The sequence below is a fragment of the Polypterus senegalus genome, chromosome 12, assembly GCF_016835505.1.
Source record: "Polypterus senegalus isolate Bchr_013 chromosome 12, ASM1683550v1, whole genome shotgun sequence".
In the NCBI taxonomy this organism is placed as follows: Eukaryota; Metazoa; Chordata; class Cladistia; order Polypteriformes; family Polypteridae; genus Polypterus; species Polypterus senegalus.
Genome location: NC_053165.1, coordinates 147,772,058 through 147,785,718, shown reverse-complemented (window position 1 = coordinate 147,785,718; position 13,661 = coordinate 147,772,058). Strand labels below are relative to the sequence as shown.

At 36.8% G+C, this 13,661-nt stretch overlaps 1 protein-coding gene across 1 annotated transcript; it reads right to left on the bottom strand.

Annotated features, from left to right (window-relative positions):
* Positions 1–901: 901 nt before the first annotated feature.
* Positions 902–12,811, bottom strand: LOC120539923 (probable ribosome biogenesis protein RLP24). The gene is made up of 6 exons (XM_039770274.1): positions 12,643–12,811; positions 6,105–6,218; positions 5,935–6,007; positions 3,746–3,809; positions 2,721–2,806; positions 902–1,345 (listed from the first exon to the last, which is right to left on the bottom strand). The coding sequence occupies exons 1-6, from the start codon at positions 12,721–12,723 to the stop codon at positions 1,272–1,274; spliced, it is 492 nt and encodes a 163-aa protein (XP_039626208.1). The 5' UTR covers positions 12,724–12,811; the 3' UTR covers positions 902–1,271.
* Positions 12,812–13,661: the final 850 nt, after the last annotated feature.

Sequence of the window (13,661 nt, the reverse complement as noted above, 5' to 3'; positions counted from 1 at the left end):
CTTACACCCGTCATCTACTCGTAACCTTTCCATCAACCAGGAATACATGGGATGAAGTAGCTCCATATTCTTTATAAGAACATACTGACCTTTATGCACTAAGAAAATTCAAAACATGGGAAAGTTATGATATGCAGTACCTCTTGAGAACAACACTTTTTCCAAGAGCTCCTGGACTGCTTGGGCTTTCAACCCCATTCTGTCTTCGGTCATCTATGAAGTATTAACCTCAGTGTTTCCTGTACCACTGAAATTAGTGGGTGTGCCTCTCTGTAATTGCAATAACCTGCTCAGTAATCCATAGGTGCCCACTCTGAAGGATTGCGTAAACACACTGTGGCATTCAATCTTGAAACAAACAATTCATTAAATTGCTTTGAACTGCTGAAGGTGGCACACTGCCACTGCATAATCTATTGTGTCCGTTTACTTTCATGCAGTGCTTCTGTCTTTATTCTGGCATTCTTTACATGGATTGGCTGCCAAAGAGACCCTCACCTTACACTATAGGACTTGAAATCAGCGTGAAAACTTAAAACACTCTTGTAATTAGCTGTACACTGTGATTCACTTAAGGCGACAGCTCTAGCGAGAGAAGAGGGGTGACATTTTAGTACCTGCAGTCCTTAAATGTGACAAGCCTTCTATTATAGAGACTGACGCCCAGAGGAAATGCATTATCGCAATTCTCATCTCTTTGAAAAATTTAACTTCTAATAAAAAAGCAAATAGTTTTAGCAAGTCAGAAAATGTTACTCAATATAAAATTTGTACATCTTTTGTGTGGGCATGCCTGTTTTGAATATGATTCAGTTCAAAAAGTGTGTGTATGCTTTCATTGCAATTCAACACGAAATGTGATCATATTCCTTTTGTAGAAAAACAGACTTTCATTGCATTATTTGTTGTTAGTATTGTTTTATTTTTCGGTGCCACCTTGCTACAATGGATCACATATTCTCCATTAGAAAGGGGAAAATATACTGTACATTCTTGTAGTATCATTTACAAGTGACTTAAGAAAAAAATCTACAAAATATCAGACATTAAAATATAAATGTGTTTATTAATATAGATTGCAAGCCAACTCCAAATCATGTTAGAAAGGTACTTTTCCCTTTAAATAAATGAAAAGGAATGTCGCAAACTAATCTAACAAATAATGGTTCTCTGAAAAATAAGTTGCACAAATAAATGACAACTATGAAATCCTGTACCACAATCCTCACAATAACCAAATCCTCCAAAAAAAGTGTAAAATGCTTCCACGGCTAAGATTCTTCTCCCATATCCACATCTTCTTGCAATTTCTGCACCATTTTGTCTTCCAGCTGCTTTGCTTTTCCTGTTTTAAAAAAATTTACACATTACACATGAGGCAGAAAAACAAAGAATTTGTAGTGGTTAGTCAGTGCACCGGTGCTAAAAATCTTTCCACAAATTTTTATTTCGATACTTTACCATTTTTCAATTATTTTTGGGGCAAACACTGTTTTGGATATTTGTGAAAGTGCAAAGACATGAAATACTAGTACATGAGACGACAAAATAGTGTATCTGTAAACTCATGTCAATTGATACATTCCAAACAAACATTCAGTTAGCGAGGTGATTGTTTCTTTGAATAATTCTGTTCCACTACAAACTCTTGACGTCAGCATTTTTTTGCTATGCCTTGCACATTTCTTTGTCAAAAAATTCTCCATCCAGCTATTACGTAATTTAACTACTAAATAAACACTTTCAACTCCTGAACATGAATATTACAGAAAGTAAATGAAAGTCTGTCAACTATGAGAGATTGTATGCTGAAAATGGGGTTTTGTAAATGTCTCGCTCTAAATGAGAAAGCCAAACCAAGAAGCAAGGAGAGTTGCTGTTACATATTTCTGTTTTTGGCAAAACAAACACTAGTTGTAATTTCCATATAAGTTATAAAAGGGAAATTCAAAAATTGAGAGGTTTCCTTACACAGAGAGCTACTGGAATACTACAGTTGCATTTTTACATAACTTTAGATATCTTAAGTCAAAAGCATTCATTGCATATTTGAAATATGACAGGTTCCATTATCTTCAAATTGAACTGCTAAGGACTCGATACACCAAACACAATAATAAACACACATTTTATTAGTAAGTAACTATTTTGTCACTATCTACCAGGCTGGTAGCACTCTGAATGATTGATGAATATCATTTTTGGTTTGGAAACAAAGTATATCAGCATATAACGAAAAAAAAAAAACATGATTTACATTCACTACTTATGGGAACATTAGTTTTTTTTTTTTCTTACGGTTGTGAAAATTAAGATTAAACTCATTCACTGAAAGTTGAGATGATGTCAGCTCTAGAGGATACTAGTGGCCTAACAGATTGTACAGTGTACAATGTAATTCATTTGAATGCGCAACCACTCACACCTGGATACAAATGATTAGCACATTTATTATCCAAGCTAATTAGTTTAATTTACATAATAAAATTTTTAAAAAATTAACATGGTGCTTCAGGGATAGACCACCTGGAATCATTACTTGACAGATGATGTGTGGCTCTGCTGTAAGTCTAAATTTAAAGGAACAGGTCTACTTAATTACTTTCAAGCACTGTTAAAAACAGCAGTATTCAAGATTATTCATATCCCCTTTGAAAGTTAAAACATCCTGCCAGTTTCAAATAAAACATTACGTATACTTTGAATGAGCAACTTTTTACCTGCATGTGGAGCCCTGATAAGATGAATGTTCTTTTTGACTTCTATGATGTCCTCTTCTTTCTCCAGCTGCTTTCCTTTCTTTAGCCTTTAAGTTATTAAAAAATGTAAAATATTAACATTGGAATTTCTAGCTACATTAACATTATATATGAAAAATAAAAAAAAACCCATTCATGAATTAAAAATTTGGAAAATATGAAACCATTTTTGAAATGAATACAGCTATGAAGTACTGCAAAAGTATTCTAAAATGGTGGTGTTAACCCAAGTTACTTGTTACAAACAAATATACTGCAAGAAAAAAAACCTTGCTTTAGACTAAAACTAATAAACTCAAACACCAAAAAAAAAAAAGATGACACAGAACTTGATAGTGACAGAAAGTAATTTCTGGCACTGTTTTGATATTGGCAAGAAGCAAATACTGTATAACATGAATTTTTAAATCAAAAATGTAACAACACAAACTTAATTTAGGAAATCGCTAAAGAAACCCTTTGATAGTTAAGAACTAAATGCCAAATTACATTGTTTCTTCTGCAAAATGATTCTTTCACTCCCCATTTTAAAAGGCGAGGCTTGTTCAATGCAAATATATACTGAGTAAATGAATGTGAACTGTCTCGTTATGTTCTGTTTATCTGCATAATGGATCTTAAGAAATGTAGTCTGCAGCCTTGTAAAACTTCATTAGGAGTTGTTGGTTACTCAAATTATTCTAGGGAACATCACTAGTGGCACTTGATGTTGAAATTAATCCAGTTCTGAAAATATCTAATGAATTAGATAGATAGATAGATAGATAGATAGATAGACAGACAGACAGACAGACAGACAGACAGACAGACAGACAGACAGACAGACAGACAGACAGACAGACAGATAGATAGATAGAGGAAAGGCAGTACATAACAGATAGATAGATAGATACTTTATTAATCCCAAGGGGAAATTCACAATTATTAATGTCAATGCCATTGGATCATAACCTACATTCAATGAGTGAAAAGTAAAAGTAATTTACCTGTTCATAATGAACCTAGCTTGCCGCTTCCGCTTGATTTCTTCAACTTTCTTCATTGCAATTACTTGTGGAAAAAAAAATACAAATTTATAAAAATGTGTTGCTTACAAGATAGAAAAATATTGCCACTTCATTTATTTTCAAAAGATGTGCATTCTCCATTTGCTTGCAATCACCAGAAAATATTAGGCGGATTAGCTAGAATTAATTCTACTTATTCTAACATCAAACTAGCCCATAACAAAAGAAATCTCTTAAGGGGATGTCAGGACTATGAGAAGCTGTTTAGTTTTCAAATATAAATCACAACAATGAGAGTGATATCCCGAGGACAAAAATTAGTGCAAGGGCCTTATGGCAGATGTGTCCACATGTGTTACTGAAGGAGTTAGTCTCTTTCAAAGCAAAAGAGAGGAAATCTTACTATTATTAGCTGGGATTTTGAAATTAAGGTATTTTCCTAAAGGTTTAACACTGAAGTACAGGTGGTTCATATTTAGTCTTTGTACAGGAATATACAATTTCTAATTCATGTTTACTGAATATGATACAGTAACCCAGTGAGGCAAGTCAAACGGGACATTTAACAGCCAGGTTTTACAAAAAAGAGAAACAAAAGTTTAGAACAAGGTACAGAGAGCCTGTCCATTCAAATGATGACGATAAATCTTACTTAAATAGCTATATTTTAGGAGCATTCAGTCATCTAAAAACAAAATTTCTGAGCAAAGGCAGGAGAATCAAAATTACTACATATAATAGGAGGCGGCACAGAAAATTGTTTTAAAAATTTGCCCTTTTGTAATATCTCCTTTTTTGTTTCTTCCCCGTTTTCTTCCCTAATATTATTCTTATTTTTTAATTGACTTATTGACATGTCCTATAGGCAACAAATCCACAACTTAAACTTCCTTTTTCTTTAACAAGATGGTGTGCCGCAAGAAAAAAATGCATCATCTCTCAGAACACACTAACTTGCCTAGCAGAGAGCACAAAGGCATATCTTTAAAAGGGCAAAACATGTAGGCATCAATCCGTCCAAAAAAAAAAAAAAAATCCTAGGCAACCAATTTCTCAATTATGCATTTAGAATTTCAAGCTGATGCCATCAATGGTCATTTATTGATCAGTCTCTTCTGTAATCAATGTTTTAATGTAAATCTCATTCATAAAAAATGCAAGTCTCAGAGTAATAATACATCAGCTATCTAATTTTGTAAACTACATTAGTACGACGTCAGGTAAGCGCAAAAATAATTCTGGATCTCAGGTCTCTTTACAGGGAGTAATAGTCCCATTGCAGTACTGTTGTCCTATTGAATCTGGACTGACTTTGCCAGTTAAAATGATAAAACACTCTGTATACCATAGGTAGGTTCAGTTATTTCATTATATTTATCATATACCTGGTCACTATACTTTAATAAAGTCTTAGTGGGATGTTTGTCCAAACCTTACAGACTTTTTATGTGTTGCAATTATAATTTTTGAAGTGAATGGAAGGCCTGTGGATTACAGAACCCCCAATTTTAGCCAGTGGAGCTAAAGAAGAACATTTCAAATTATAATGATCAACGGGGGTTCTAACTGTAAGGGTTCCTCTTAATAGCAGTCTCTGTCTCTCTCTCTCAACCTCACTATATCTGGACCTCCTCTTTTCCTCACCCTCTACTCAGTGACTCCAGGTGAGGTCACTCCGATTGATGCCATTCTCTCAGCTGGTTATCTTCTTGGAGACTGCATTGGAACTGTAAAGTGGGGTCTTTGGATAACAGAATAAGCCATCCAAGCCAGTAGAATTAAGGGAGAGCATAAACTACATTCACTAATCAGGTTTCTAACTGCGAGGGTCTGTCTTATACAACTGCAGCAGCAGGCTGACACTCGCGCTCGCTCGCTTGCTCTCTCTCTCTCTCACAGAAACCCACATGGCAAACATACACAGCTTCATGTGTTAATATCCTTGAAAAAGACCTTTGATATATAAAGCTCATTAATATGGTTATTGTGGTTGGGCATAGTATATGTAACAAGTTTCTAAAAAAAAAAAAAAAGGTTATGAGATATTTCATACAATTACGAGTTTATAACTGTGAAATAAGCAGTGTCTAAAACACATTACCACTACCATAGTGAACTCCTCCATTTTATACCTTACAATGAAACGCTATTACATGTGTCACACTTACCTGTCTTATTCCACAATTCCCTCTGGTATTTGACAGGCACATTTCTGCGTTTCTCAAATTCGAGTGAATTATCCTGTGCAAGCAAAGAGACAAATGCATATGCTCTTAATGGCAATCTGCTTTCTGACAGAAATAAAAGTTCATTTTAAAAACATATAATGCACACTTACTACTGTTAATTCTTTGCCTGCTGATTTACGGAAAGCCTTTGTCCATCTGACCTTTCTTGGATTGCGCTTCTTCTTAAAGTTCTTGTGACATTTTGATTTGCAAAATCTGAATATCTATATAAAAAAAAAAAGAATACAGACATAACTCTAAAGAGCTGAAATAAGAAAACATAGCATGAGACAAATTGCTGGAGAAAAGCCTACCCTTCTGCACATCAAACCTCTGCAGGAATCAATTACTTTAAGATGCTGCCTCTTCTCCGAGTTTTTAAATGCAGTATTTTAGGTAATTTTGTGCCACTTAACAGATGCTTCACAGGGACGTTTATCACTCTATAAACACAAGGACTGCATATACAGTCTGTATTGTTTTCAGTTTTAAACATAATGAGGTCATTTTTAATAAAACATGAATACCTGGCCAAGTGCAGATGGAGTCTGTACTGACTGGAGTTTTATTTTTTTTCAGCATTGCCAGATGATCATCATTGAGTGCAGGGGTGCTAGATTCTGCAAGTTTCTTCTATCATCCATCCATCCATTACCCAACCCTCTATATCCTAACTACAGGGTCACGGGGTTCTTCTGGAGCCAATCTCAGTCAACACACAAACAAACCCCGGGCAGGGTGCCAGCCCACCACAGATGGGCACGCACACACACACTAGGGATAATTTAGGATCGCCAACTCACCTAACCTGCATGTCTTTAGACTGCGAGAGGAAACTGGAGCACCCGGAGGAAACCCACACAGACACAGGGAGAACATGCAAACTCCCAGGGAGGTCCCGGGAAGCGAACCCAGGTCTCCTCTAACTGTGAGGCAGCAGTGCTACCACTGCGCCACCGTGCCGCCCTTCTTCTATCATCATTTTCATAATCTAATGTCAATTCTTGTTGTTAATTAAGCTTCTCTTTTTAATTAAAATGGGCTTTCTCTAGTTCTATCTGTAATTTCAGAGATTAATGCCGACTTTTAACTTCTCTTTAAAATTTACAAACATGTTTATTGCAGTCTTGGCTTTGACTGTATTGGCAACCATTGGATTTCCACATTTTTTGATGAATTGTAATTCTCTTGCTGGTTGTTATTTTTCCCTATCAATTAAATACAGTATTTCAATTTACAAGTAACAGTACAATTAACAGTTTTCTGTGAATATCATTAATGGGGGGAGGGATTTGCAACTGAGGGACTGAGAAAAAACACTGCTCGTCCTACTAGAAAACTGATAAGGGGCACCACATCTAATTAAATAGCATGTTCTATTAATAACAAGATGTAATTTCTAATTAAAAAACTTGTTAGTCCAAACTATCTAGTGACCCAGAGTTCAGTGCATAGCTGTTGTAATTAAGAGAGGCATATTTTAAGATCCTAGTTAAAAGGTAAATATAATTATATGTTGTCATGAAGTGAGCACAGGTTTTTTAATAATATACAGTGCGGTCAAACTTGGGGTGCTGGCATGTGGTAAAGTGACAGAGGTGTTCAGGGGTGTTAATGAGGCTATCCGCACATGGTTTGGCCGATTACCTTGTTAGCACACCTATTCCCCCCAATTGCTAAAAAGAAGAGTCCAAACCATATGATTGGGAGTTAACAGAATGATTGGAGGGTAATGGCTAAAAAGAAACGGCACGGTAATTGCAGGAGAGCAAATGCGTATGGTGGAGAGAGAGGAAGCACTGTTGTCAGGCCCCTTTAACAGAGCAGAGCAAAGTGAATGGCACTCTGAGGTGCGTCCATGCTGAACAGTTCTGTAGGAGTGGAGGCGAGGAATGACCCTCCCAAGCATATGGGAAGAGGCAGGGCAGGCTAAGTGCGTCTTGGTCAAAGATAAAAAGGGCAGGTGATGGCAACCATTGCCATCAGTGTCGCCGCCAGTAGGGAAGACTTGCTTGAGTGAGCTGAGGACACAACAGGAGAGAAAGCCATGATTGACTTGTTGAACAACACCACCTCAAGTCTTGGAAGGCTTTGTAGTATTTACTGCTCATTTTTAATGTTTACAAGAGTACTGATTTTTTAACTGGCTTATTTATTGACTTAATTTATTATATCTATACTAAACTTCATTATTAAGACTAAGACTCTCACTCACCGGTGAGCCCATCTCAGCTACAAACTCATGTGGACAGACTGGTAGAGACAGTAAACACTTTTTAGTTTATAATCCTACTGCAAAAACAAAGAGCCTGTTATTTTTTTCCACTTCAGTGTAGTTTTGTGCAGAATTTAGTACAGGTTCAGAGCGCTTTGACAAATTTCAGGTATACAATAGCAGAAAAAAAAATAACTAAAACATGTACGACTTAAACGAATGACTACACAGAATAGCTTGAACACACTTCCTTCAGATTCATTAAAAATTCAAATAAAATATGTCCAATATAAAGAGAAAGACAAACTTCTGTTAAATGTACTTACCTATGCAAGCTATGTTATGGATTTTCCTGAACTTTTCACTGTGGCCGAGTTTAAAGAAAAGAGATCTTTACTTTTCCTTACATACAGAAAAGTGTTAAGCACATTCCTACTACAGTCTTCTGATGGCCAAGTCCAAGCAGTTTAATTTATTCAATACAGAACACAGGAGTCTTATTTTTTTGGCCAGTGTTTTAACCAATCAGAAGATAGCTTACATCACTAAGACAGATTATTATGCTTAAATAAGCAAGAGTGTACACTGCCAATAACATAACATGCAAACAAAGGCCATAAATGCAACTCTTCACAGACAAGAAAACTCTTTTTAATCCTTCACAGCTTCTCACCAAGGCATTAGGCCAGAGAAAAACAATTTAAGCAATACACAAATGTGAACGAGCTAGAAAATAATTTAACTTTCTGCTAATAAAAGGGGGTGTAAAGCCCAAATACAAAAAGTAAAATTTTAGGTTATATATTAAAAAAAAAAAAGTTAAATATACAACAAGCATAATAAAAAAAAAAAAGTGAAATATACACCAAAGGGCCATTATGCTTAGAGTAAGACTACAAGTGGGTATTCTGTGCAGTTCTGGTCACCACTCTACAAAACAGAAAAAGCAGCACTTGAAGCTGTGCAGAGGACAGTGGCTAAGTGCACTCCCAGAACATAGGGACATGTCATACTGTGAAAGACTCATGAGAATTAAACCTGTTTAGTCTCAAGCAGAAGAGACTGAGTGAGTACCTAACGCAGGTCTTCAAAATTCTCAAAAGCAGAATTCTTTTAATGTAATGGTGAATCCTGTACTCGAGGACACCAGTGGAAATTAAAGGGGAAATGCCTTTGAGACTTAAGCCAGGAAGCACTTCTTTATGTATGGAGTTGAGGGAATCTAGAACAAACTCCCGAGACAACAGAAATCTTGACAGCCTTTACGAAGAACCTGGTTGAGATGGTATAATTATTTAATTCTTTATTTACTTGTCGCATACATAGTTCTACAGGACAACACGCAATGAAATGTATCTTTTTGCATACCCCTTGGGGTCAGAGCGCAGGGTCAGCCATTGTTAAGATTAAGGGCCTTGCTCAAGGGCCCGGCCGAGTAGCATCTCTTTTGGCTGTGACGGGGATTCGAACCGGCAACCTTCGGGATGCCAGCGCAGATCCGTAGCCTCAGAGCCACCACTCCGCCCCACTTGCCCATGGCTAACAAGCAGTGATCTTAACCTCGGTAATATTTCTTTTGGTTTATTACTGTAATGTACCAAACAGAAATTTGCATTTTGGCATCAGCAATTACTGATGATTAGCTGAAGACCAAAACCACAGCTAACAGGACCATGCCCTAGAACAGCCTCTGTGGAGTCCCTCATCACTACTTCACTTTCCAACTTATATTAGTATTACTAGCATTGAATATCCTCAAAATCAGAGGATCAAATGGGGGAAGTGGCATCAAGTTTCATTAAACAAAGCATGACAAGCTTCAAAAAATATTATTATTACCTTGATGGCAAACCTTTTTTCGCCAGAATACTCTACTCAGTTTTAATGTGAAGCTCTAAAGAATGGGTACGCAGAATGGGTACGCAGAGTGGGACTGATCTGCTGTCTCATACTGGTGTGCATGACTGTTCTTGAATTTTGCCTTACTTTAAATTCTAATGGACGTCGATTCCATTTACTGCGATATTGACACCACCTGTTAATTTTGTGATCCCAAACAGTCAAGAGAAAAGTTTCGATTTTGCAATAGACAACCAAATGTTTTCATTGCAAACAATTTTACTATATAAGCTCAGTCAAGTGACATTTTTTTTGTCTTCAATTTCCTCCCAACACATTACAGTGATGCAACATTTTAAAATCTACCATAACTAGTTCCTAACATAATACACATTATAACTATAAATCAATCTTTTGGTTTGAAAATAGCATACTGGGGTGACAACTTGTACAGTTTTTTTTGGAAAACTTTCTCATTCCAGTTACACCCAAAGAATATGCACTAGCAGTTAATGCCATGCCTAGCAGGTTTATGGCTCTGCTTAAAGTCAGTCATGGAACACGTAAGAACCTGGCCAGTCATTTACCATCTAGCATGTTATTAGGTGGTGTTAATAGTTTAGACAAGAAATGGACCACCTGACCAACAGACCATTGTGTGGTCAGAAATGGTGGTGTGTAATGGGAGCACCTCAGGGAACCATCCTGTCTCCCTTCCTGTTTACCCGCTCTACACAACTGACTCCCATCCCAGTATAATACCAGCACTTCTGCCATCTCCAGAAATTCTCAGATGACTCCTCCATGAAAAAATGTAAAGGAGTCCGAGTACAGAAGTTTGTGGAGGACTTGGTCTTGTGGTACGGGAAGAATCACCTACAGGCCAGCACTAGCAAGACAAAAGAGCTTGTGGTGGGCTGCTGGCATGCCAAAGAGCCTCTGAGGTCCGTCATCACTTAGAGGTGGGATGTGGAAGTGGTGCAGAGCTACAAGTACCTGGGAGTTCACATAAACAGCAAACTGGACTGACTTAACAACACCGTGGCGCTGCACAAGAAGGGCCAGAGCAGACTTTCTAAGGAGACTCTGGTTATGTTGATGTGTGCTGTAACCTGCAGGAAATGTTTTACCACTCCAAAGTTGCCAGTATGTTGTTCAACACCATGGTCTCCTGGGGAAGCAACGGAATATCTATTAATCCAAAATGCTTGGCCAAACCTATCAGGAAAGTATGCTCCATCTCAGGGCTAACCCTGGGCACATGGGCAGAGGTTGCAGGAAAGAGGATGGTGGCAAAACGGAATGCCATCCTGAAAACTTCTCTCCAGGAGCTCCTGACATCCTGGACTAGATCCTTACACTCTTTTAAGTTAATTTTGCTATTTCTGCACAATATGCATTGGTTTATTGATTATCTATTGATTGATTGTATTTGTCCGGTCAGTCTGGAGCTTTAGTTTTTATGTTTATGCTGTATGCATCTTCCTTGGGATTAATAAAGTTTATCTAATCAAACATTAGTTACGTAAAAAAAAACACAATATCTCATTTGTAAAGACATGCTGGAACTCTAAATTTGAAAAATACTGGCAAAAGATTTGGAAAATGGCAAGTATGCATCATTGTTGTGACAAAAGTATGAAGATTTAACCTGCTAAGCAAATATTATTCACATTCAAATTCCACCTAGAAAAGAAGTTAGCATTTCGTGATATGAATACTGAAACAATATTGCATTTGGTTTTCTCAATGGATTCAATCCAAAATGTATTGGAAGGGCATGGAGTATTTTTTATACAACTTTCTTGTCAGGTATCTTTCAGCGCTTATGATGTTTTTATTTTACACGTCCAGCTCTAGCCCCAAGATTTATATTTATAACAAATGTATTCTTAAGTATGAAGCGGTTTCACATCCCATCAAATGAAAATAATGAATTCCAATGCCAAAAATATTCTCCAATTAAAATAGAAGCGGAATGTTGTGTTAAAACCATTCAAAACATTGTAACTATTTAAATTAAAAGAATCACGGACATGTCAAATTAAGTTATGTATATGAGTTAAATATCCCTGACTTTGCCTTATTTGTCTTACATGGTATACGCTTATTAATTAATTTGTATTGTTAACTATTTATATTAATGTATTGTTTTTGGTTCTAAATAAAGCACTATTAATAAAAAATGCACCAAGCATAAACATAGACAGCACAGCCCATAACATAAAAAACTAGCCAAAAAATTTAAAAAACGATTACAAACAAATGACATCACGGAAATTGTGAATAATGTCGAATAAACACATGGAAAATAAACATAAACGTATGCAATTTAAAGATTTTACATTTGGCAATGTACAGATTTAAGTAACACCGGAGACAATTATTACTCCTTCATGCTAAAGGAAGCGAAACGCAGAATGGGTGACAAAGACAAAAATAAAAACATACAAAAAAAACAAAAAACAAGGCAGTTAGTTAAAAGCACGTCAATCAAATTCTAGCGCACCGCCACATGTTGATTGTACTGTAAAGGCCCCACTTTAATCACATAAGGGAGTATAAAACACTAAAGAGAACATAATCATCATTACCTTACAATCGTTGCGAACGAACATCATCCCATGACCGGGATAAATTGGGCCGGAACAAAAATAGCACTTTTCAATACGCATTATTATCAAATGTGCTCTTTAAATCCCCATCGAAACAAGCCCGTGCTATTACAAATACACGTTAGCGGACTAAAGGAAGTTGGAGTTTTGCGTTTCCGGTGATAAAGGTCAGCAGCGAATGAGGAGCCCATGCGCCAACACTGCGAAAGAGCGCCATCTGACGACGACGACCGGCGAGACGTAAGCCACGACGTTAACGCCAGGATTTGACAGGTCTTTAAAAAAAAAAAATTCTGGCTTGATACTAAAATGTTCAACGCATTGTTTTGCTTTTCATAGTAATATGCGCAGTCTGTGAAGTCGTATGCAATGTATGTGCAACACAGTAATAAAAATCTACTGTGGAAGATTTAGTTTGTAAAGCAAACGTATCAGATATCTTTCACCTACATTTTATTATGTGTCTGTCTTGCAGGTTACATCACTTTTAGTCAACTCTGAGAAAAGCATCGGTTCAATACCACAGGTACTTAAAGTGGCCAAAGTTGTACAACTCATGAAAAAGAAGCCAAAGAGAGTGTCATGCTGTACAGTAGGTAAATGGGGGACTCTGCCTATCTACTCCTGTATATAATAAAACCCTACTCTGTCTTTGTTTGCGTGTGTGTTTGTGTGCGTGTGTTTGTGTGTGTGTGTGGGGGGGGTTGCCTCTGAGCAATCTGACCGGTCATTTTGGCTGTGGTCCGATTGGTCAGTTAGATTTCGATAGCTTAGTGGTAGGGATGATGACAGGATACATCGGGGTACGAAGCTCTATTGCTTACCGTGACAGTTCTTTTTTATTTAGTTTAAATAGAGCACTTGAATGACAGCAAAGTAATTTTCATATTGAGTGATGTTGGGTCACAGAATACAAACAATGAATGGCTCCTGTTGTCTTCAGAGACGAGAAGAATTTGCAAGATTATGAATGATGTTTTTCCAGTGGGTAATGTGGA